The following is a 27,006-nucleotide window of genomic DNA, read 5'->3' on the forward strand; positions in this document are numbered from 1 at the left end:
TAACCACTTTCAAATGCTGAATTTGTTCTTATCATTTTCATTGACCTGGACACCACTTTTATGTGCAAAAATGAAGAATATATGATTTTAAGTAAATTAAAAAAAAAGAAAGACATCCATCCACAAGAGCTTTCTTGAGGTGTGTTTATTCCTAATGCTTGACCTGCTTTGTACTATGGAACAGGTTTATCTGCCAAAGATTCCCAGCTGGAACTGGGACACCGGAGACAACATCATCTGCTTTGCTGAATTAAAGCTTGGATTTATCGCCCAAGGCTGTTTGGTGCCAGGCTTGTGTACCTTCCTAACATCTCTATTTGTGGAGCAAAACGAAAAGGTAACCTTGTAAATTAATGTCGATTCTTGGCTCTGTCCCCATGTCCTACATATTAAGATCAGAAATAGGAAAAAAAATTGAGAAAAGCATCAAGGCCCCAAGAAATGAGGTTTGACTTCTGCTTGAACTGGGAAGGGATTAGAAGATCTGAATTTAAAAGTCCCAGGTACCACACTGACGTTGAAGAAATCATTTATTTTATTCCTGCCTAAGAATATTTATCTACAAAACAGAAAAAATATAACTCTGCTTCCTACCTACAGTCCAGGATGTTTTAAATCAAAGTACATTCATCAAAGTAGAAGCATTGAGTTATTGAAAGTGAAAATATAAATAAAGGTTATATTATTAATGAAGGATTCATATATTTCAATATAAATTAAATTCAAAATAATAATTGGTATAATAATTATATTCATCAAATAGAAATAATGATACAAATCGTAATTAAAATCTAATTTTTCCAGGTTGTTTTAGGGAGAATTCCATGCAGGAATAATAACAGTAGCCATATAATGAGTGCCTACTGTCTTTTGTTTCCCCTCAATAATATGTTAAGTTAGTATCCCAGCAGTGAATTGGTGAAGCTAACTAACTTGATCATACCGTAAGTTAGTGAGCCGCAGAGCTAGAACTGTCTGGTCCACAGTGTTGTTACCACAGTGCTCTATGCCTCTGGTGTTGTTTCCACACAATGTCTCACATCAAGATTTTTGATATTTTTGTCTGAGACAAAGTAAGGGGCTAAAAGTGACTCTTGGGATAAATTTTTGTAGCACAAAATGTGGTCTTCCAAATATCATTTCCAGGAAATGCTCCAGGCAAGGCATGCCAGCCCTTGGCTGGACCTAGTCTTCCTTTTCTAAAGCTCTTGCAGAGAATGACCTTACTTTCCATTTAATTCTGAGTCCATGCTTGCCTTTCATACACTTGACTTCCCTCTTGACCTCTCTTTGCTCACTCTTTCCTCTGTTCTTTTTTTCTTGCGTTCAGTACGAATGTTTGCATCTTTTTCTGTTTCTTCCCTGGTGCTATTTAAGGAAAAGCAAAAGAGGTAAGAGGTGCTCTGGCCAGCTATATGCTAACTGCAACAAACAGAATGCTTCTGTAATTCCTTCTGTGAATGTAAAGAGATGTAATATACAGATGAAAAGAAATGGCAGTCAGGGTGGAGGGAATGAGCCTTCATGCAGCTACAACACACAAGCTTTTACTTTCATGTAGTGGTCACTGTATACAGCCTAGAAAATGGTTGATAAGGACATTGTCTTTGTGTTGTATATTTAGAAAGTAGCAGAGAACTTCAATATTTCTTGTGATTATTGTGATTTCAATCTCCATGGCTGGAGAAAGTAAATGGAAATAAATGGAATGTGAACTCCATATGAAGACTTATCCTCCTTCATGAAACTATAGAAGATAGAGATGTAAAACCATCCTATTGTGTTTTTCTTATTTGAAGAGTTGTGGCCGGGTGCGGTGGCTCACGTCTGTAATCCCAACACTTTGTGAGGCTGAGGTTGGTGGATCACTTGAGCTCAGGAGTTCGAGACCAACCTTGCCAACAAAGTGAAACCCCATCTCGTAAGGATATTTTAAAAAATTAGCCAGGTATGGTGGCATGAGCCTGTAGCCCCAGAAACTGGGGAGGCTGAAGCAGGGGAGTTGCTTGAACACAGGAGATGGAGGTTGCAATGAGCCGAGATCGCGCCACTCCACTCCAGCCTGGGTGACAGAGTGGGACTCTGTCTAAAAAGAAAATTAATAAATAAAATAAAAATAAGACTAGAGTTGTAACTTCCCCATTGAGGATGATCACCTGTCATTTATACAAGATGAATTTTAGCTTACAGGAATTGAGAGATATTTGTGGTCTCCATAATGTTTTTTTGAGTGAAGTCTGAAACCTACTTTCAGGAATCTTTACTGAACAGCATCAGGCAAAATATGTGAAAGCTGCATTATTCTTTGGTGCTTTCGATTCTATAACAAACTATCGACTTTGGTTTAATGGCTGGGACTCCAGAGTTTTATGACCGATTTCTCTCAGAGTAGGCCCTTACTTTCCCTGACTGTCAATTTCTCTATCTATAAAATTAAAGTTATTAATCTCATAACTGGCTTTTTCCAAGTATTGAGTTAATATTTGTAAAACTTCTGAGAACTCAGATTAAATGGCCTTGAATCAATGCCATGTGTTTTAATTATATTGATCATATTGTGAGAAATTGTAGCTCGAAAAACATTTCTGGTTGGTCCTCGGTTCAGAGCATGGCCTTAAACTTAAATTTGCATTAGATCTGATCCAACTGGCTTACTTGAGCACCCAGATTCTTCTATCCAAAATCCTTCTGTTTTCCTTTCTGATCTTTTTAAATCTATCTCAGGAAGTCTTCTCCATCCCCACGCTATCATTTTTTACCTTCTTTCAAATACTGAAACATTTAGATTCGAAGCACTAAGCCAATTTCTTTAGTTATTGGAAATTAGTGGTATGAACCACCTAATGATCAGAGCCCTCCTCATGAGAGGACTTTAAGAAAGTGGGAAAAGGAAAAAGATTCATTCAGCTGAATCTTGGTGGTTGAAACAGGCACTGGATTGCCTGAAATAGTCTGTCCTTTTTAGTAGGGCAGAATTGTTTATCTATGTGTTTGTTTTTGTTTTGCTTTTTTCCCAAAATGCATCGTGACCATCTGAAGAGAATTTCTGAACCAGCCATAACTCTCCACAGCAACAGTGCTCCTAAATGCTTAGAAATTCAAGATTTCCATCTCAGATTCTAGGCTTTAAGAAGACTGTCTTGCTATATCAGAACAGTGTGGTGGTGATTCTCATGGCAGTAGGTGTAGAAGGATGAGGAGAGGGTCTTACACAAACATCAGCCATGAGTTGCTAACAGCCTTTCTGTTGGGTTGGGTGCATTTAGCCGTTTTGAGATATCTTTCTCCTTTCACATCTCCCATTTCTCTGGAAACCTACTGTTTACCTTGATTTCTCCATTCTCTCTTCCATGCATCAGGATGGCCCTTCAAGTTCATTTGAACTTATGAAGCGTTCTGATACTGGACAGAAACTATGAGTATTTTCTTCTTTGAGGTATATGGGTAGTAGAAAACTAAAATACCTTAAACCAATCTTGAGTAGTCATATCCAGAGAGAGATAATTTAGATTCCACATTAACTTTCCCATCTGATTTTTACTAACTCAAAAGCTGAAATCAGGACTGGGTGATGGAGAATTCTCACTGCCAGCAAGGAAACTTGAACGCCATCTAGAAAGAAAATAAGTAATGATGTGTCTGCCTCATCCTGAACGCTGGTGAAAATAGTTGAGATGGAGTTAGCTTTTTAGTTATTCCTTTAACATTTCTCTAGTTAGGCACTAAGATAAATCTCCTTTTTATGACTTACATGCAATGAAGACTCATTTGTGCTTAGCAGAATATGCAATGTGGATTCTAACATTCCACATTCCTTGTCATTTTGCTTCGTGTGGCATGATTATGTATTCCAGGTTACGCCTAAACAGACCTGGCAGAAACACTTCTTGAATAGCATGAAAAACAAAATCCTGACCCAACGTCTCTCTGATGACTTTGCTGGAATGAGCTTTCCTGAAGTTGCCCGGTAAGTGAAGGGAAATACTTCCCTCATTCTTCAGACAACAACATTCTTTCAACAACGTTCACTGAGGGCCCACTATAGGCCAGGCTCCATTACAAACTGAAGATCTAAGAAGGGACAGCCAAGGGTCCCTGAAACTTAGAAGTTTATAGTTGGGGTGGGGCAATTTCATCTCTGTCCCAGTTGGCGCAGTGGCTGTTGGTTACTTTAGGTGGATTCACTTATAAGGGATCATTCCACATTGGGAGTTCTTTCCTCTAAGACGTTGGTTTCCTCCTAGGCACAGGGCACAGAGTGTTAGTTATTTTCTTGTTCACTGACCCCTTGCTCTCCTTATGACTCCTCATCTTCCTTCCCAGGCTCTGCTTTCTGAAGATGCACCTCCTGTTGATAGCCATCGAATACAAGTCCCTCGTTACAGATGGTTTCTGGTACCAATAAGTCTGCTCATCTCTTCAGTATTTTTGTTTGTTTGTTTTTGTTTTTTTTGTTTTATTTTTTTCTGGAGAATCTTTGTGATTAAGACTTTTTCCAAAGATGCAGCTATAACTAAGCTTTTTTCCCTTTGGTGGATTGGCTGAGAGGCAGCCTCTGGGGCTCCCTGGCTCCTCTGCTGTGCTGTCTCTGGTGGCTCAGGTTAGAGTGGTGACCCTCTTGGGTAAACACTTCTCTTTTATTCCTCGGACCCTGCCCCAGTTCTCTCTCAGGAGCAGAGAGGAGAAGAAATGGTCACCTTCTCAGATCTGTTTCTCTTAATAATATTACCATATCTTGACCATGAAATAATATCACAAAATTGAATTATTTGTGATAAAAATGTTCCCACAAACACTGGCCATGCAAAGTAAAGGAAAATGCTGGGCATGGTGGCTCATGCCTGTAATGCCAGCATTTTGAGAGTTTGAGGCAGGCAGATCACTTAAGGCCAGGAGTTCGAGAGCAGCCTGGCCAACATGGGGAAACCCTGTCTCTACTAAAAATACAAAAATTAGCAGGACATGGTCGTGCACCTGGGTCTGTAATCCTGGCTACTTGGGAGGCTGACACACAAGAATTGCTTGAACCTGGGAGGCAGAGGCTGCAGTGAGCCAAGATCATGCCACTGCACTTCAGCCTAGGTGACAGAGCAAGACTCTGTCTCCAAAAAATAATTTTAAAAAAAGTAAAGGACAAAACATGGCAAAATGGGAATCTAACCAGCGGACTGGACAAAGGCTTTTGTTGATAGAGTTGATAAAGGAGACATACCATCACCAGACATCAGCATTTCCCAAAAACCCATAAGTGAATAAATATGAAAGTAAGAGAAGTTATCACATAATGCGAAATAAAATTCAGAGCAAATGAAATATACATAAACATAAATGGAAGAAAAGGTGGAAAAGAAAGACAAATAGATGCTATAATACAGAGAAAAAGATCTGTAAAAAAAAAAGAAAAGGGGTAGGGCTTAAAGGGGATAAGGGCAAGAAAAACTGTGTGTTGGCTCATGTGTACTTTTTAGTGAAAAATTAACTTGTGCTAAATAGGAATTAACAGACTAGATTCTGATCCTGACTGATTTGCTGGTCCTATGGCCATGGATAAGGATTCATCATTTGTAGAATGAAGAAATAGAGTTAATGAATCTCTCACACACCTTCCTGTTCTAAAATTGTCATTACCAGAAATTGTAAAATTATAGGAAAACATTCAAAATGCAATAATTTTCAATTATATCAGATGGGCTATAAAGGAATTATTATATGTAAAAAGTTTGGAAAGAATCAAAGACCTGTCTGAGTTGACAGGATATAGAACACATCTGGGTAGAAGACGTCAGTGGGATTGTAAAAAGCAAGTCATTAAGAAGAGAATAACAAGTAGTATTGTCTGGCTGCCTAAGTTCTGTTTAAAAATCCTGCTGTGCTCAAGAAAATCTCACAATCAAAACCTCTGAATGTAAACATCTGCATAAATGAACCTCCTACTAGAAACAGGTCATAGTAAAATGGGTAGACTTGGAATCATAAGCCAGGTAGTTTGGGTTTCAGACTGGCTCAAAATTTTATCAAGTTTTAGTAACAATTTTGTCTTTCAATCACCTGGCTTATATGTCAGAATTATTTGCGTAAGTTTTTTTGTTTTTGTTTTTGAGACGGAGTTTCACTCTTGTTGCCCAGGCCGGAGTAAATGGCACAATTTCGGCTCACTGCAACCTCCACCTCCCAGGTTCAAGTGATTCTCCTGCCTCAGCCTCCTGAGTAGCTGAGATTACAGGTGTGTGCACCACGCCTGGTTAATTTTTGTATTTTTAGTAGAGACGGGGTTTCACCATGTTGGTGTTCTCAAACTCCTGACCTCAGGTGATCCACCCACCTCGGCCTCCCAAAGTGCTGGGATTACAGGAGTGAGCTACTGTGCCTGGCCTGTTTGCATAAGTTTTAAAGACTTACAGATTCCAAAACCCTACTTTTGACTGCAAAACCAAATCTTCAAGGGTGAGCCTGAGAATTCTTTCTCAAGTCTCCATGATATAATTGGTTTATTCACTGGAATCTGGAAACTACAACCACATGCCCTTAAGATCCTTTCCACCTCTTAACATTCTAGATTTCTGTAAACTTTATTAAGATGACGGTTAGGACATCACAGACCAGAAACATGAATATTTATTTAGCAACTAATCTCACGTAGATTTAAGAGGCCCTGTTTACTACCTAACACACATGTACCTCAGTGAAAGGGGGATCTATGGAAACAGAGATTTAACTTTGCCTTCTCCCTGGGAAGCCTGGTGAATCAAAAGGATTAAGTTCTGATTTGGCAAATGTATTGATAAGAACATTCCCTTACATGATTGATGCTTTGTGACCAACACTGCTATAGACCTGTTACATATGTTAACTCTTGAATAATCCTCACAACAGTGCTGTGAGATGGGTACTATTATTATTAGTCTCATTTTACAGAGGAGGAAGCTGAACCCTGGAAAGTTAAATGATTTTCCCAACCTCACACAACACCCAAGTGGCAGAGCCAGGATCTGAACTCAGGTCCTCTGGCTCCAGGGCTGTGCTTCTGTAACCATCCTGTAGTAAATTCACTGCTGCCATTATTGGTAGAAGGAAGACTGCACGTTTAAATAGTTGGACTTTAAGCAAATATATTGAAATTCTGGAGAAAAAGCCTATCTTTTCTCACCTTTTAATTCCTCTTCTAATTGGCAAGCTTGAAGAGATCCTAAGACTTGCAAAAGGCTTGGAGAATTATAAGAATTTTTCTTAGGAAATTATTTGTCACCTGCTAACAGATGAAGCTGGATCTGACCCCAGTCACTTACTGTAATGATTTTGTTCCAGGGACAAACATTCTCTGATAGAGCAACCAGCCAAATCATAAAGAGGGAATCGACTAATAACACCATGTTAGGAAAATCCTTAAGAGAGGCTCACCTCTTTTCTCAAATACAGTCAAATATATGTTTTATTGTGACAGTATCTTCATAGCTAGATATTTAATATGAGTTCAGAGAAACCTTTCTCCTTTAAAAAAACAAAAGGAGCGGCCAGGCGCAGTGGCTCACACCTGTAATCTCAGCAGTTTGGGAGGCCAAGGCGGGTGGATCACCTGAGGTCAGGGGTTTGAGATCAGCCTGTCCAACATGGTGAAACTCCGTCTCTACCAAAAATACGAAAAATTAGCCGGGCATGGTGGTGTGCACCTGCAATCCCAGCTACTCGGGAGGCTGAGGCAGGAGAATCACCTGAACCTGGAAGGCAGAGGTTGCAGTGAGCCGAGATTGTGCCATTGCACTCCAACCTGGGCAACAAGAGTGAAATTCCTCTCAAAAAAAAAAAAAAAAAAGGCTACGTAAGACACAACTAAGCATGCTAGTTAGTTAGCATCAGTCAATAATATTTAAGGGGCCACAGTTGTATTTTCTTTTCCTTCCAAAGTTAAAACCAACTATTTCACTCATTAATATAAGTCAGTAAATACTCAGAAAAGGCCATCCATTGTCTTAGGTAGTAATCTACTTGAACACAGCTATACAGCCTGGGTCTATTCTTGCCATAAGGCTGAAGAACTTTGGCTGTGCAAGCTCATTTATTTTTGTGAGGGTTCTCTAACACTTGAAAGGTGTGAGTATCCCAGCAACAGAATAAGCTTTGCCAGAATTAAAATTTCACCTCATTTTGATGTGAATACAAGAGGAGGGATGATTTTTAAAGGAGGAAAGAAGAACTTCTGTTCTGCAAAAAAGAAGTGAGGGGAATTATAGGGTTGTAAGACCTCACCATAGACATCCGAATTGAAGGAAATAAAGGCAGGAGATCCTGATAAGCAGGGAGAAATGTGGGTAATTTGAAAAGCCATAGCAGAGTATTGCATCAAAGAGTATCATGGACAGAAAATTATAATACAATATTCTCAAACACATAAACCACAAGAAAATAGAAAATCAAAAGGTTCAAGTAAGATAACAATAGAAATAATTCACATGGTTCCTGCTGTCAAAAATCTGGCAATCAAAATAAGCAAAACTGAAATCAAAAGAAATGCACAACCTCAAAAACTGCGTAAGTGAATACAAGAAACTTTTGAATCCAGCTGGTTAATTAAACGTTAACTTTAAATGGCAAGTGGCCTAAAGATGAGCACTACTAGTATGACGCTAAGCCTGGCAATTGTGTAGTCTCGGCATATTTGTCATTTGATAGCTTAAATCAGCAAGATGTTGTGCACCTGAGTTGGTCAGACCATCTCAGATGCATGACAGAATCCAAGAGAGGCTTCCCCGCAGGTCCACTGTGTGTTTAGCTCACTGATCAAGTTGTTCCCTGGCTCCCCTCTGCATAGTCAGCTCCAATCAAACAAAGAATTACAAATGTCAAATTCACATTCTCCACTGTGTTTGGCAGTAAGAGGAGGTTGAATACGATTAACTTAGCAACTTAGAGAATCCATTGATCATAACAGAAAGAGGCACCAACTGTTGCCACTGAAATCAGAGGGAAACCATTACCGTGTGTTTATTTTTCGTTTCCAGTGGTCTGATCCTAAATCCACCTGCACAAGTTAGGATACATAAGAACACATTAGGGTTCTTTATTGCTGAAACTCCAAAGGACGTCAGAAGGTAAGTTTTTTTTATTACTTTATGGGGGAAAAGCACTAAAGCAACTACAGCTTAATGGGAGGCCCACTGAGTCAGCACCATGCCTCCTTTGTGTTAAGACTCACATAAGTCATTCTTGGTTTTCTTTCATTGTCCAGAGCCTTGTTTTACTGTTCAGTCTGTCACGATGATGTGTTTATTCCTGAGCTAATTACAAACTGTGGCTGCAAAAGCAGAAGCCAGCAGCACATCACAGGTAATTGCACTTTATTTCTGGCTGTCCTTAGCCCAGCCTCTAGGGAGCTGCCTGAGGAAAGAGAAGAGGGTTCCATCTCTTAAAAGGCAGTGTCCATTTGAACTTGGCCAGGAAGTGGCAGACATTTCTTCACTGACCACACCAGAGGTGAGAATCAGTGTTTTAGAGCTGGAAGAAACATAACTAGTTACCTAATTCAATTCCTTTGAAGGCAGGCAAATGCATTTTAAGAGATCCAGTCACTTTGTCCAAAGTCACATAGCCAGTTAGTGGCATCACCAAACTCAATCCCAGGCATGCTGACTTTCAGCCCATTGCTTTTTCATGATTTCACAGTTTTTCACAACTTCAGACTGAAAATTCAGCCTATATCTGACCACTTGGTTGGCCATGAGGATGCTACCTCATGACTATGCCTTGAGTAGTATTTCCTTTTTTTTTTTTTTTTTTTTTTTGAGACAGAGTCTCGCTCTGTCGACCAGGCTGGAGTGCAGTGGCACGGTCTCAGCTCACTGCAAGCTCCGCCTCCCGGGTTCACGCCATTCTCCTGCCTCAGCCTCTCCGAGTAGCTGGGACTACAGGCGCCCGCCACCACGCCCGGCAAATTTTTTTGTATTTTTATTAGAGACGGGGTTTCACCGTGGTCTCGATCTCCTGACCTCCTGATCCGCCCGCCTCGGCCTCCCAAAGTGCTGAGATTACAAGCGTGAGCCACCATGCCCGGCCGAGTACTATTTCCTTAATGGATAGCAAGAAGTTTAAAGTTTACTCATCCTGACATGGTGCCGAGGGAATGTAATTTTCTCTAACTGAACTCGGCAGTTTACCAACACCCCTTTCCACTTAATGGCAGAAAAGGAAAAATTAATCTCAAGCATTCATAATCACTTCGTCCCTTCCGGTTTAAAATTTAGCCTCGGCCGGGCATGGTGGCTCACGCCTGTAATCCCAGCACTTTGGGAGGCCAAGGGGGGTGTATCATGAGGTCAGGAATTCAAGACCAGCCTGGCCAAGATGGTGAAACCCCCTCTCTACTAAAAATACAAAAATTAGCTGGGCGTGGCAGCGTGCGCCTGTAATCCCAGCTACTTGGGAGGCTGAGGCAGAGAATTGCTTGAACCTGGGAGGCAGAGGTTGCAGTAAGCTGAGATCATACCACTGCACTCCAGCCTGGGCGACAGAGTGAAAAAAAAAAAAAAACTTAGCCTCATCCAGGTACATTCAGACTCTGTGTAAAACCCCAGGGTTTCAGAATTTAAACTTAAGTCAATTCAAAATATGAATTTTCTATCAGGTCTATTTTCATCCCTAAGGTTCTTTTTCTCTCCTTCTTCTCAGAATGCTATTTAAATGCAAGAGTAAGCTGGCTTAGCATCATGAGTGTTCTTGCAGTGAACCGCAAGTCTTCACTGATTCCTCCTGAGGTTCCTCATTAACTTTGGTCTGTAATCGTTACCTTCTGTCACCTCTGCGTTCAACAACCAATGAATCTGCTCCTCCTGGCTTTGGGTCGGGCTCTATCACTTGTTACTGAAATCCATTCTCCTAGTCTTGAAGTCTGCAAAACTCTTTTCAGTAATCCTTGTCTTTTCATTCCTTTTTAAATTTTTTTCTGTTACTTTTAGTTTACATGTAATAATTGTGTATATTTTTGAAATATGGAGTGATATTTTGATATAGATATACAATGTGTAATGATCAAATCAGGGTAATTAGCATATCCATCCATCACCTCCAACTTTTGTCATTTTCGTGTTGTGAACATTCAAAATCCCCCCTTTTAGTCTTTTGAAAATATACAATAAATTATAGTTAACTATGAAGGACACTAGAAATTATTCCTCCTGTCCAGCTGTAACATTGCATTCTTTAACAAATCTCTCCCCATCTTCCCCTTTCTCTCCCCTTCTCATCCTTTAATAACCACAAGTTGAGTCTCTACTTCCATGAGCTCAATTGTTTTTAGCTCCCATGTGTGGGTGAACATGTGGTGAACCTAATGTCCTCCAGTCTCATTCATGTTGCTGCTAATGACAGGATTTCATCCTTTTTAATGACTGCATAGTATTTCATTGTTTATACGTATCACATTTTCTTTATCTATTTATCTTTTGATGGACATTTAGGTTGCTTCCATAACTTAGCTATTGTGTATAGTCCTACAATAAACATGGAAGTGCAGATATCTTTTTGATACACTGATTATTTTTATAGATACATAGTAGTAGAATTGCTGGATCATATGGCAGATCCACTTTTAGTTTTTTGATGTATTCCCATACAGTTTTCCATAGCAGCTATACTAATTCATGTTTCTACCAACAGCGTATGAGTTCCCTGTTCTCCACATCCTTGTCAGTATCTGTTGTTTTGTTTTTTGTCTTTTTCATAATAGTCATTGTAACTGGAGTAAAATGATAGCTCATCGTAATTTTGATTTGTATTTCTCTGATAATTAATGATGTTAAACATACTTATATACCATGTGTATGTCTTTTGCCAAATGTTTATTCAGATCTTTTTCCTATTTTAATCAGATTATATATTTTTTGCCATCGAGTTCCTTGTATATTCTGGATATTAGTCTCAGGTCAGATGAATGGTTTGCAAATATTTTCTCCCAGTCTACAGGTGTCTCTTCCGTCTGTTGATTGTTTTCTTTGCTGTGCAGGTTTTGGTTTAGTATAGTACCATTTGTCTATTTTTGGTTTTGTTCCCTGTGCTTTTGAAGTCTTAGCAATAAAATATTTGCTTAGTTTAAAATCTTGAACCATTATTTTCTTCTAGCAGTTTTGTAGTTTTGGGTATTCCATTTAAGTCTTTAATCCATTTCAAGTTCATTTTTATATGGGGTGAAAGAAAGGGGCCTAGTTTCATTCTTCTGTATATGGATATCCAGTTTCTCCAGCACCATTACTGAACAGGATCCATTCCACTTGGTGTGTTTGTGGCACCTTCATTGGCCTAATGTCGTTTTAGTCTCTCTGCTGTTTGAGATTTTAAACTCTCCTCCTTTATATGCATTTGTATGTCAGGACGTGGGAACCTCAGTGGGTTTCTCTCCACATTTCTCCCCGCTTACAGGCGCTGTCATGTTTCTTCTCTGCGATCCTCTTGCATTGTTGCTAGACACGGTTTCAAGAGCACCCCACCAATAATCCATATGTCTCCTTGCACGTCAGACAAATATCAATTTTCCTGGCCTAGTCATCTGTTATCAACCTGAAGCACTGTATGTATGTGTGGGGGAGGGGGGTGGAGAACTGGGTTCTTTCTCAGAGATCAGGCTCTGTCCTATCTTTATAACATCTTTATTCAGATATATTTCAAATACCATGAAATAAATATATATCCATTTACAGTGTACAATTCAATGAGTTTCTTTATACAAATAGAGTTGTGTAGTCATCACTACAATCAATTTTAGAACATTTTCCTCACCTCAAAAAGAAACCTCATACCCAATAGAAGTCATGCCTCCTTCTCCTCAACCCACGGCCCTGGAAACCACTAGTCTACTTTCTGTCACTGTAGATTTACCTATTCTGGTCATTTCACACACACACACAAAAACAACAACAACAACAAAAAAGGATCCTATAGTTTGTGCTTGCTGTGTCTGGCTCCTTTTATTCAGCCATGCTGTAGCATGTATCAATACCTCATTTCAGCTGGGCATGGTGGCTCGTGCCTGTAATCCCAGCACTTTGGGAAGCTGAGGTGGGCGGATCACTTGAGGTCAGGAGTCTGAAACCAGCCTGGCCAACATGGTGAAACCCTGTCTGTACTAAAAATACAAAAATTAGCTGGGTACGGTGGTGCGTGCCTGTAATTCCAGCTACTTGGGAGGCTGAGGCAGGAGAATCTCTCGAACCCAGGAGGTGCAGGTTGGCAGTGAGCCGAGATCACGCCACTTCACTCCAGCCTGGGTGACAGAGCAAGACTGTCTCAAAAACAACAACAACAACAAAAAACAAACAAACAAAAAACCCACCAAAAACCTCATTTCTTTTTCTTGCTGAATATTATTCTGTTGTATTTTTCTTGCTGAATAATATTCTGTCATATAGATCTATACCTCATTTTGTTATACATTTATCTATTGATGGACATTTGCGTGGTTTCCACCCTTTAATATTGTATATAATGCTGCTATGCACATTGGGGCGCAAATATCTGTTCAAGTTCCTTTCCATTTTTTTTTTATGTATACGCCCAGAAGTAGAATTGCTAAATCAAATGCAAATTCTATGTTTCATTATTTGCGGAATCACCACACTATTGTCCATGGCAGCTACACCATTTTATATTCCCACCAGAAATGCAGAAAGGTTCCAATTTTTCTACATTCTCACCTACACTTACTTTTCATTTAAAAAAATAATGGTCATCCTAATGGTTGTAAAGTGGTATCTCATGGTTTTGATCTAAATTTTCCTAAATGGCATTTTTTCATGAGGAGCTCATTGACCATTTACATATCTTCTTTGAAGAAATATCTACTTAGATCCTATTTTTAAATTTGATTATTGTCTTTCTTCTATTGAGTTGTATAAGATCTTTATATATTCTAATTACGTAGTCCCTTATCAGATGTATGATTGGCAAATATTTTCTCCCATTCTGTGGTTTTGCTTTTCATTTTTGTTACATACTTTGAATCACAAAATTGTTTAGTTTTGATGATGTACAATGATGTATTTTTTATTTTGTCACTTGTGCTTTTGTGCAATATCTAAGAAGGTTTTGACCAACCTAAGCTCAGCAAGATTTACTCCAAAACTTTCTTCTAAAAATTCTGCATTTTTGGCTCTTACATTTAAATCTGTGATTTTTTTTTTTTTCCTTTAGGACAGGGTCTCACTCCATCACCCAGGCTGCAGTGCAGTGGTACAGTCATGACTCACTACAGCCTCGACCTCCTGGGTTCAGGAGATCCTCCTCCCTCAGCCTCCAAAGTAACTGGGACCACAGGTGCCCACAACTATGCCCAGCTAACTCCTGCATTTTTTGTAGAGATAGGGTTTTATCATATTTCTCAGGCTGGTCTCGAGCTCCTAGGCTTAAGTGAGCCACCTGCCTCAGTCTCCGAAAGTGCTGGGATTACAGGCATGAGCTGATGTGCCCAGTCTCTATGATCTATTCTGAGTGATTTTTGTATATCATAGAAGAAGAGGATCCAACTTTACTCTTTTCATTGTGGCTATCCAGTTGTCCCAAAATTCACTTATTCAAAAACTATTTTTGTCAAAAAACAATTGACTTTAAATATCTGGGTTTATTTCTGGGTCTCAACTGTATTCTATTAATCTAAATGTGTGACCTTATGCAAGTACCACACTGTCTTGATTACTATACTTTTGTAGTAAGTTTGACACTGGGAACAGTAAGTCTCCAACTTTGTTATTCTTTTTCAATATTATTTTGTTTAATCTGGATTTCTGCATTTCCATGTGGATCAGGATCAATATGTTAATTTCTGTAAGGAAACTAGCTGGGATTTTAACTGTGAGCCTATTGAATCTATAGATTAATTTTGGAAATATCTTAATTATATTAAATCTTCTGATTTATTGATATGGTTTGGCTCTGTGTCCCCACCCAAATCTCATCTTGAATTGTAATCCCCATGAGTGAAGGGAGGAACCTGGTGGGAGGTGATTGATTATGGGGACGGTTTCCCCCACGTTGTCCTTATGATAGTGAGTTCTCATGAGGTCTGATGGTTTAAAGTGTGGCACTTCCCTTCTCTCTCTCTCTGTCTGTCTCTCTCTCTCTCTCTGTCTCTCCTACCACCATGTGAAGAAAGTCTTGTGCTATGATTGTAAGTTGTTTGAGACCTCCCCAGCCATGCAGAACTGTGAGTCAATTAAACCTTTTTTCTTCATAAAATAGTCTCAGGCAGTTCTTTATAGCAGTGTGAAAATTGATTAATACACGATGAACATATGATGTCTTCATATCTACTTAGATCCTCTTTAATTTCTTGGAACAGTGTTTTATAGTTTTCAGATCATAGGTTTTGTACTACTTTTGTTAATTTGATTACTCAGTATTTTATTTTTATTGCTATTGTAAATAAAATTGTTTTCTTAGCTTTATTTTTAGATGGTTCATTGGTAGTATATAGAGGTACAATTGATTTTTGTATATTGGTCTTATATCCTGCAACCTTACTGAATGTGTTTATTAGTTCTAATAGTTTTCTGATTGCCTCTTATTTCATTTTCTTGCCTAATTGCCATGGCAGAACCATCAGTACATTCTTAAATGGAAGTGGTGAGAGCTTGTATTTTTACTTTGTTCCTGACCATAGGGGGAAGGCATTCAATCTTTCACCATTGGTCATGATGTTGGCTGTGAATTTTTCAAAGATGCTCTTTATTTGCTTGTGGAAATTCTGTGCTATTCCTATATTGTCAAGGTTTTTTCTCATGAAGGGCTTGGATATTTGTCAATTTTTTTGCTTTATTGAGATAATTATGTGGTTTTTGTATTTTATTCTATTAATATGGTATATTGGATTAATTGATATCCAAATGTTAAACTCACCTTGTATTTTTGAGAGAAATCTCACTTGGTCATAGTATAGAATCTTTTTTATACATTGTTGGGTTTGATTTGCTAGCATTTTGTTGAGAATTTTGAATCTATATTCAATACAAATTTTGGTCTTTAGGTTCCTTTTCTTGTATGTCTTTGTCTGCTTTTGCCATCATGTTAAAACTGACCCCATAGAATGAATTGGAAATTCCCTCCTCTTTTATTTTTTGGAAGGGTTTGTGAAGGGTTAGTGTTAATTCTTCTTTAAGCATCTAATAGAATTTTACTTGTGAAGCAATCAAGGCCTAACTTAACATTTTTTATTATTAATCAACCTCTTTACATGTTATAAGTTTTTCAGGTTTTCTACTTCTTCCTAAGACAGTTTTGGTAGTTTCATCTTTCTACCAATTTGTTCATTTAATCTATATTATCAAATTTATTGACTTATATACATCCAATCATATGACTATACATTTGATCATATAAGTATCCATGTTGTATACCTATGTTTACATATGATATATATAAGTATTGCTTTATATTTCTTTTATTTTTTCAGACCAGTAGTAATAATCTGTCTTTCATTTTCTATTTTGGTAACATGAGTGTTCTCTCTTTTTTGCAGCCAAACTTGCTACAATGTTTATCTATTTTGTTGATCTTTTAAAAAAAAACAACTTTCTTAATGGTTTTTTTTCTAATTTTTTCTATTCTATAATTGATTTATTTTCATTCTAATTTTTATTATTTCCTCCTTTCTTCTAGATTTGGGTTAACTTGCCTTCCTTTGTTCAATATCACCTAAGGTGAAACATTAAGTGAAGTAATTGATTTCAGATTTTTCCTTTCTTTAAAAAAGGAAAAAATACTGGGCTGCCAGGTGCAGTGGCTCACACCTGTAATGCCAGCATTATGGGAGGCTGAGGCTGGCAGATCACCTAAGATCAGGAGTTCGAGACCAGACTGGTCCACATGGCAAAACTCCATCTCTACTAAAAATACAAAAATCAGCCAGGTGTGGTGGCACATGCTAGTAGTTTCAGCTACCCGGGAGGCTGAGGTAGGAGAGTCACTTGAACCTGGGAGACAGAGGCTGCAGTGAGCCAAGATCATGCTACTGCATTCCAAGCTGGTTGACAGAGCAAGATTTCTCTCAAAAAATAAATAAATAGATAAATAGTCATTTATATCTAAAAATAAAGGGAAATATTAAAATATTAATATTAAAATAAAGTCTTAAAATATTATAAGAATTTGTCATACAAAGTATGCTTTCCAACTACAATGGGATTAAATAAGAATACAATAAAAGAGAAAATTAGGAAAATTCACAAATATGTGAAAGTAAAAACAACACATTTCTAAACAATGGGTCAAAAACACACAAAAAAAGAAAACAGAAAACACAGGGAAATTATAAAGTATTTTAAATTAATGAAAATAAAAACATAACACATTAAAAATACACCATGCTTCTAAAGGGTCAGTAAATAGCTTTCAGTTTGATTGGTCATCCTTTGTACATGATGAGTCACTTCTGTCTTGCTGATTTGAAGATTCTCTGTTTTTGAGTTTCACATTTTGATTACGATGTGTCTCCATGTGTCAATCTCTTTAAATTTATCCTACTAGGAGTTTAATAACCTTTTCAGTTGTGTAGATTAATGTTTTTCAACCACTTTGAGAAGTTATTGGCCATTATTTCTCAAATATTCACTCTACCCCTTTCTTTACTCTCCTCCTGGATCATTCATTAAATCCTTTGGTACACTTGATAATGTCCCAGTGGTCCCTTAGGCTGTCTTCATTTTTCTTAATTCCTTTTTTCTTCTGTCCCTCAAACTGTATAATCTTCATTCACCTATCTTTGAGTATGCTGATTCTTTTTTTTTTTTTGCATGCTCAAGTCTGATCTTTAGTTCCTCTTGTAAAGTTTTTATTTCAGTTCTTGTACTTTGAACTCCAAGATTTCTACTTAAAAAAATTTATAACTATTTAATGATATTCTCTATTTTCTGAGACATCATTCTCATATTCCTTTTGGTTCTTTGTATATAGGTTTTTAAAGCTCTTCAAATGTATTTAAATTAGCTGATTTTTAAAAGTCTTTGACTAGTAAGTACAATGTCTGAGCTTCTCTCAAGGACAGTGTCTATTGAGAGCGTTTTTCCTGTGTATTTTTATCTTTCTTGTTTCTTTCCAAGTCATAAACTTTTGTTGAAAATTAGACATTACACAGGTTATAATGTGTTATTTATGGAAATCAGATTCTCCAGTAGACTTTCCCAAAGTCTATATCTCTGTCACTTGTGGCCATTGAATTTTCTACCCTGTTAGTTTAGTGGTAAGCTTATAATTGGACAATTATTTTTGTTAAACACCTGGAACCAAGAAGTTTCTCAGTCTTTGTCAAAGGATTCTGTATTTGTGTTGGGGCATGCCTTCAATATTCAGCTGTAAAGTTGACAACTCTGTTTAGCCTTCGTTTTCTGCTTGTATGAAACCTCAAGGTCAGTCAGAGATGAGAGCTTTGGAACTTCTCAGGCCTTTCTGCTTATGCATACAGCTTTACACAGTTCTGGGCATCTTCACTGTCATTTAGATTTCCAGTAATATTCCAGAGTTTTTCAAAGTCCCTTATAAGTAAGAAGACATTTTATTCTTCAGTTTTCCTTTTATGCTTTTATTTGGTCTTCAATTTGCCCTGCTATCTGTTGTCTCAGGCACATGTGACGTTAATATAGTTGATAACATTCCCTGGGGATAGGCTTGTAGCACTAGACAAATGCAAATGAGGTTGAAAAAGACAAGCCATTCAAGTAGGGTTATCCAGGGAACCACTAGACAAGTCAAATAGTGACTCTTCTTTAGAAATAAGGCTTTTGAAGAACTGTATTTCTGCTGTACTCCCTCTAGTGCCAAGAATATGGAGTATTACATTTTGAAAGCTATCGATGAGCTGTGGAGCTGGAGATGAAACTAGTGTAAATTAAAACAACACAAATCTTATATCTCTTACTGCTATCTATTTATTTCTCTTGACTAAATGTTTCCATGGCTCCTGTTGGTTAGTTTCCAGAGTTCTGAAAAAAAAATAATTCTCACAAGTTTTGCCAGTTTATTCTATTTTTATGGAGGGGCAGCCTATCTCGGGTCCTTCCTCTACCTTTTATTTTATTTTTTTTTCTGGTATCTTGTCTTCATTTTTTAAAGGTGGTTTTCCTGTGTATAAAATTCTTGGTTGGCAGTTTATTTCAGCACTTTTTTATGACATCTTATTGCCTTCTAACCTCCATTTTTTCTGATAAGAAGTCAGCTGTTTCACATGTAAACCACATTTTTCTCATGCTGGTTTCAAGACTTTTCGTGATGTAGGGAACAATTTAATCCACAACAGTCACATTTTGAGGTTCTGGGTAGACATGTATTAATATTTGGGGAGACAATCTCCAATTTATTAACACCTCTAGTGAATAATTAACATCAGTTAATGTACTTTTTAACTATAAAACTTCTATTTGGTTCTTCTTAAAATTTGTATTTGTTTATGGATAATGTTTCTTTAGGGAGACATTGTCATCATGCTTTTATTTCTTTAATCAGGATTTCCTTCATTTCTTTCAACATATTTAGAATATTGGCTCTTAATATTTTTTCTGCTAACTCTGACATGGACTCTTGCACAGAAAGTTTCTTTTGCCTGCCTTCCCCACCCTGTGTATAGCTCATGCTTTCCTGTTAATTTGCATGTCTCATGCTTTCCTGTTACTTTGCATGTCTCATATTTTGTGTTGAAAATGGATATTGTAGATAATTATAGCAGCTCTGAAAACCAAGGCTTGTTGTTGTCACTGGTTGTTTAGTTAGTTGGTTAGTGACTTGGCTGAACTGTTTTATAAAATAAACTTCCCCTAATTGTGAAGCCTTTGATGTTGCTCATTGGAGAGTGCACGCTTGGACTGCAGTGGTTAACAACCATTGGGCTGATAGTGGTTTTAGCAGGGCTCGTTTTAATTGTCTCTTTCCCTGATCTCTATGGTAAGCTCTCTGCCTCTGTTGGTATCACACCCAGTTCCTAGACTACACTAGCAGGCTGCCTATTATTGTTTTTTACTATGCCTGAGGTATCTATCGCTCCACAGTATCATGCAATTAAATTTGGGCCCCTTTGCAAGAGTGGTTTCTAAGACCAGTCTTTGCAGTTTGTTCTGTCCCTAAGAGAACAGTTATTAAATGTATTTTTTCTGGTTCACTATGGTAAATTCTGACTTACAGTTTATCTTGTTCTCATGGAGTTACCAGCCTCCAATTAATTGTTTACCACCAAAATCACTGTTGTCAAAAAGCACCCTTGGGCTTGAAATTCTTGATACTCTATTCCAAGTAAAATCAATTCCTTTGGAGAGCTTCAGAGCTCTTTGTTCTTATGGCCTGCCTCTCCTCCTGGGCAAAATCTCTGAGCTATTGCTCCCGAGCTTGCAGGATGGTGGGTGGTGTTGGAAAAGAAGACCGCTTCTGTTGAAGTGACCCACCTGTTTTATGAGTAGGACACTAGCAGTGGTGGTAGCCTCTGGCCTTCTTTGTTTGCTTCTCCCACTATGAAACCTCTGCCTTGGGGGTGAGCTGGAGTCAGGGAGATTAATGCTTCATTGTTTTCATCCTGTGATACCTAAACATCACCTCACCTATAAATGAGAGCTGTGAGGAGTAAGAGAGTCTCTATCCTCTAGGCTGCACTCACCTGAAACTTAGTTTCTGCAACACAGAGTGGGAAGGGGATGAGAAATACTGAGGCCGTGTCAGTCACAGGAACATAGCACAGCCTTTGACTGGGAGCTGGAGGAAGGGGGAGCCCTGCATTCTTGAGCACACCTGTCCCGAATGAAGCTTTTTATCACACCCAGCTGTGTTTGGAGGAAAGGAAGCAGTCTGTGGTTCAAGTGCCAAAGATTCTTTCTGCCTTTAGTAAGATTTAGTGTATTTTATTGAATACAAGTTTTTTTGTTTGGTTTTGTTTGGTTTTTGTGTTTTTTGTTTGTTTGTTTTGTTTTTGGTTTTTGTTTTGTTGTTGTTGTTGTTGTTGTTATTGAGAAGGAGTCTTGCTCTGTCCCCCAGGCTGGAGTGGAATGGCTTGATCTCGGCTCATTGCAAGCTCCACCTCCCGGGTTAAAAGTGATTGTCCTGCCTCAGCCTCCCGAGTAGCTGGGATTACAGGCACCTGCCACCATGCCCAGCTAATTTTTCTATTTTTAGTACAGACGGGGGTTCACCAGGTTGGCCAGGCTGCTCTCGAACTTCTGACCTCAGGTGAGCTACCCGCCTCAGCCTCCAAAGTGCTGGGATTACAGGCATGAGCCACTGTGCCCGGCCACAAGTTTTCTTCATTTGCTATATGTTCACAGAACAATTTCTAGAGATTTTCAATGTGTGTGTGTTTATGTTTTGATAATTTCACTAGTTAGGGCTGTTTCACTGAGGAGCCAGTTTATAAAGCTTCTTCTGCTGCTATTCCACACCCAAAACTAAAGGCTCTGTCTTAACATTATCTTAATGTAAGATTTTCTGTGAATCTTTGTACTTCCCCTTGAAAGTCTAAGACAATTTCAAGGATGGCAAAAAAAAAAAAACAAGAAAACCTGTTCCTATGTAATTTCCTGAAATCCCTATTATCTACATCCTGAAATCCCTATTGTCTACAGGGTAATTCAACTGAATGCTTGTGTCTGAAGAATATTGTTTCTCAAAATGTCTTCAAGACTTTCTTTTGGAACTGGAAATTTAAACATGGACTCCTTACATTCAGTAAAAATGTGAATCTTTTTTGAAGCAATGGATGAGTCTGACTAAATAGGAAGAAAGTCCATTAAAGGAGGGGCCCATAAAAAAGAACAAGATAATACACTAAAAAGTATAATCTCACTATACATGTCATCCTATCATATGTAAATTTAGTGTAGTTTCATGCAGTATACATAGGCCTTTAAACACAGCATACAAACCAAACTTTGTGAAAAGAAATTACACATACAAGCACACACACGCATATACTTCTGTCATTCTGCAAACAAAAATGCTTTATAAAAATAAATAATCATCCCTTTTTAGCTGACTTTTGTGACTTTACTATAAATATTTTAAAACAGGAAGTTGCTCTAGTATAAATGTTAAAATATTTCTGTATAAAAAGGAAGATTCTCCCTTCATATTTGTAGACATGCCAAATTTTACCCACTTCTATGACATGTATTTTATGATATCCAGGGATAAGTTAATGAGACTTTCAATTTACAATCTAATTTCTTAGCTTCAATGTAGTCATCATACTCTTCAGAATCTTTCATTACTCTTAAAATAGAATAATTTCTTTTTCCTACCCTATACTGATCCTCAATCACCAGTATTACCAAGTCTATTCCACTCCAGCCGGAACTCTTATTAATCTGGTACTGAGATTCTAAAGTAACAAGCAGCAAAGGATCAACTGTTACTGACTTCAATTTGCCAGATGATGGCAGCAGAGTACCATGAAATGCTCACAGGTCAATGGCTTGGTGTGTCAATTTGAATCTGGAGATCCTGGTTCTAACTAAAATGTGCCAAAAGAAAACATTATTTTAGAAAGAGGCTGCTTGACCACATAGTTTTAAATGTCATGATAACATCTGGGCATTCTCTTAGAGAATTAACTTCCAAAAAGGGCTTAGGAACTTATCAATAAATGATAACATACAAACCTTACACTGACTGAATTGGTACAATTATCAGGTTGAATATTTTATGGGTTTAGAGCCAGTTAAGAGTATCCTCAGTCCACTCCCTTCAAATAGTTATCTCTTTAATGAGTTCATTAAATTTCCTTGGTCCCACCACTTTCTCCCCGCTACTATACTCAGTGAGAACTCAAAAGACTTGAGTTGTGATCACAGCTATTCCACTGATTACTGTGGTTGGCGAAAAACATGTTAGCTTTTGGGGTCTCAGTGTAGTCATCTCCAAAGAGGGGAATTCTCAGTGTCTATGACCATTTTCAACTCTGGTGCTCTGTAATTCTGAATCCCTCTTTTTTTGATTACTTCCATTTTTCCAAACTAGAACCACACTAGAGGTTCTCCAATTACATTCATAATCAAATATTTTACAGAGGCAACATAGAGTGCTGGTTAAGAACATGAATTCTGGATTGGCCATTTACTAACTGTGTGACTTTAGGCAAATTATTGAAATTTTCAAGGGCTTCAGAGTTTTTTGAAATGTTGACAATAACATTGCATATCTCAGAAGGTTAAATGAGAATATCAGTACATAAAGAATATATAAATTGATTATATTAATATAAAAAGCATTAAGCCTAGTGCCTGGCCAATAGTAAGTTCTGCATATATGATAATTATTATGCCACCCATGGGAGCACAAACTCAAAAGGAAACTTTTTATTTTTTTCGATCAATGAAATACAGGTAAAATAAGAATTGAAAGAGAATTCCTAGTAGATTATACTTATTTTAACCCATTACCTGATTTTTTTTTAATTTGAGATGGAGTCCCTCTCTGTTGCCCAGGCTGGAGTGCAGTGGTGCGATCTCAGCTCACTGCAGTCTCCGCCTTCCAGGTTCAAGTGATTCTCCTGCCTCAGACTCCCGAGTAGCTGGGACTACAGATGCCCGCCACCATGCCCAGCTAATTTTTTGTGTTTTTAGTAGAGACAGGGTTTCACCATGTTAGCCAGGATTGTCTCAATCTCCTGACGACTTGATCCACCCACCTCAGCCTCCCAATATGCTGGGATTACAGGTGTGAGACACTGCACCCAGCCCATTCCCTGATGATTTTTGGGTTCACAGCATAAACACCAGTAGGGCTAAGCCTTCAGAGTAGGAGGAATAATTGTCTTTCTGACCTTCTTCTTAATGGAATTAGATAAGTTTTTGGGCATGAAGTTTCCCAGCCTCAACTCTACAGTTCACTACCTGCTATTTCTTCATTGCAGTTTCTAACACCTAGGATTTAAGAATAGTAGTATTCAACCAGGGCAAGGAGGGGTGCATAAGAATCTTTACATGTGATAGAGTAGAGGGAATGGGCAATTTGAAAATAGCCCTTAGGAAAGTTGTGCCCAAATTCCCCTAATCCCCACCCCTTGAGAATTGTTTTAGAGTCTGCATTAAAATGCTAATATTCTGCAATAGAGTCAAATCTAATGGAAAGCAGAATTCTGAAAAGGAAATTGGAAAGAGGGTGCAAAAACAGGGACAGGAAAAAAAATGACAAGAAATGGGTTGAGTAGGTGGTCCAAATATGGATTTATCTTACTTTACAGTTTTCTTTAGGTTTGGCCCTGGGTCACTTTTTTTTTTTTTTATAAACATTCCAGACTATTAATTGACCTTTTTAAGGAGGAATGACCCCAGCTAACGTTTCCTAGGGAGGAGAACTCCAAACTCATAAGGTAGAGATTTAGCTATCCTAATGAATCTACCAGCTCATCTTCCCAGCTTAGCTTATTTAACAGCAATGAAGAACAGTCAGAGGTCCCATGGTCTTAGGTTAGGTAGGAGAAAGAATAGAAGATGGTTCCTGCATATTTTCTTCTCTAAGAGTTCAGGACCACATGTCCACCAAATTTCAATAAAAAGAAAAGCAACTTGGTAACAAGTCTGTAAAGACCCTATACAGATATGTTGCACTCCTGTATTTGTGTCAGTTGCCATTATTCTTCTAATGGTACAGTTGAGTGTGGCTTTCCATGATTTCCAATCATTAGCATTATTTCTTCCCCAGCTGAGGCCTTCTTTCTCATCCTACTGACTACAATAGCTTTCTACTTGGTCTCCCTGGCTCTGGTCTCCTTTCATGCCAATCCATGAGATTTTTCATAGCTATAATGATTTTTATGACATTCTGATCATGAATGGATACGTAAATAAATAAGGAATAGATAGGCGACTGTTACCCCACTTCTGCAAGACTAAGGCATGGGCTTGCTCTGTTGCCCTGTTGCTTTTTCAGCTTCTAAAAGTAGTGGTTTTTATCTAGAATATGTAATATCACTTTTTAGGTGTGTCACAATGAGTGGTAAAGTACTACATTTTATAAATAATTGCAACAATTTAGCTATTTAGTAAATTGGAGAAGATTCAGGATAATCTGAATAATATAGGCATTATTTTCACTCATTTGAACAATGATAAAACTTCTTGAGGGAGATAGAAATAAGTGGAATTATTGCTATCCATATGGAAATCACATATGAGGCATTTCTTTAAATGCAGTCCTATCATGTATTCCAGAAAAGGAAAGATTTGCTTGTTGCTTTCAAGGGAATTACTTTTTGAAAGAGAAAGATAACCAAAATGTTGGCCATGTATTTAGAAGGACTTTCATTTTTTCTAGTCATTTACAGGTCTCAGATCCCATGGTTTTTTTTTTGTTTGTTGGTTTTTTTTTTTGTATCCAGTGCTTTATCTAGAAATCTGTAAGGTATCCATAGGGAACTCATGGTAAGTCATGACAAGACATTAACAGTCTAGCTAAAGTGTTAGGAAAAATCCATTTCAACTTTCCTTGCCTCAAATAGATTTAAAATATATTGCACACTGTTAGCTATAGGTAGGTAGGTAGGTAGGTAGATAGATAGATAGAAAAAATATAAATAAAGAAAGAAAATGATCAAACAGATGAGATCAGAGAAACCTCATTGCTTATCTACTGCCTTGAGGAAGAGACTGTCTTATTTTTTCTTAAATTTTTTCCTCAAATATTTGAAGCAATATTGAAACTGGGGATAAACTGTTAAACAATAAAATTGTTTATTTACCAGGCTGCAATTTCTTTATCTGCCCTATCTTGCAACCTGGTAAATAAACAACTTTCAACTTCCTTTTTGAATGCCATTAGAATTATAGAATTTAGACCTGGAAGAAATCAGAAGAGATCACTTGGGCCAGTTTGTCCTTGACCTTCAGGTGGTCAACACCAATCAGAGACATCAGCAATCCCCATACAAGCTGTTCTGTCCACCCCACACACATGCACACTCTTCCATGGTTATGAAAGCTTTCAAAATTATAAAAATCATTAATGTGTTTTCAGATGAGGTTTCAAGAATGATTCAAGGAAAGATTCAAAGCTTTAGCAAAGATTTTGAGAGTTTCACAGAAAGCACTCACCCCTCCCACTTATCCTTCCCCCAACCCTCATTTTTTAACAGCTGACAAATGTTATTGGCTGGAGAGTTAGGCTTTGAGAAAAGGAGAGACATCCTAAAAGTTCTATAATTCCTAGGCTAGTTCGGGCATGTTGTCTTAGACATTCCATAACTCGGTTTCCATCACAACCAGCCAGCCTTTAGAGACTGACAGTTGGTAACACAGCTAGTCCTTGCTCAGATTTTACTTCGGGTGTTCCCTTCCTGAGCCATTCCCCCCAGGGCAAAAGGTAACCTTGAAATAAGGAAGCATCAGTCAAGTGAAGGCTTCTGAGGATTACAGGTAGGGTAAACTTAATTCCAAACCCATCTCTTAGCACACCTGGGTGATGCAATCACTGCCAATCCAAGTTGAGAAATCACATATCCAAAGGATGTCCTTCTTCTTCCAGAAGTGTGTTTTGACTCAGTTGATGTTTTTATGGATTAGAATGGTTCAGAAAAGAATTACATCAAAAGAAAGAGGGATACCAAGACATTTTCGTGGCTTTTTCTGTCTGCCACTCATCAAAATGAGGTGATAAGTGGGATTAAGGGCTTGTCCCACATGAACTCCCCACTGTGGCTAGTCCAAGTACAGAAATAATGCTTATGTTGAGACAGTAGGAAAAGGTCATGTCTCCTTTCTCCACTTGGGTGGGCAGGGGAAGAGGAGTATCAGTGATGACTGCCCCTTGATGCGGTCCACCTCCTTAGGAACTTCTGCTCAGACAATCTCTCCATCTCTGATCACCAAGCAATCAGGTTCTGGCAAGCGGATCATACAGGCTCTTTGAAAATTGAAGAGAAGCATTTAATTTGCAGAGCATTGTTTAGAATATGTTTTTTAAAAATCACAACAGCAAGTGCAAATTCTTATTGTGTGACAATGCCTACCTAGCCCAGAGGGTTGAAAATGATTCTTGGGTTGAATCTGGGTTCCAGGATAAGAACTA

At 38.0% G+C, this 27,006-nt stretch overlaps 1 protein-coding gene across 1 annotated transcript in view; it reads left to right on the plus strand.

Moving 5' to 3' along the window:
- Window positions 1-27,006, plus strand: part of KCNU1 (potassium calcium-activated channel subfamily U member 1) — a 151,878-nt gene that overhangs the window by 50,591 nt on the left and 74,281 nt on the right. Inside the window, 5 exon segments of the mRNA XM_003269570.3 lie at window positions 185-337; window positions 3,855-3,967; window positions 4,324-4,395; window positions 8,997-9,086; window positions 9,224-9,321. Coding sequence (XP_003269618.3) covers window positions 185-337; window positions 3,855-3,967; window positions 4,324-4,395; window positions 8,997-9,086; window positions 9,224-9,321 — 526 coding nt within the window.

Source organism: Nomascus leucogenys, chromosome 8 (genome assembly GCF_006542625.1).
Source record: "Nomascus leucogenys isolate Asia chromosome 8, Asia_NLE_v1, whole genome shotgun sequence".
NCBI lineage: Eukaryota > Metazoa > Chordata > Mammalia > Primates > Hylobatidae > Nomascus > Nomascus leucogenys.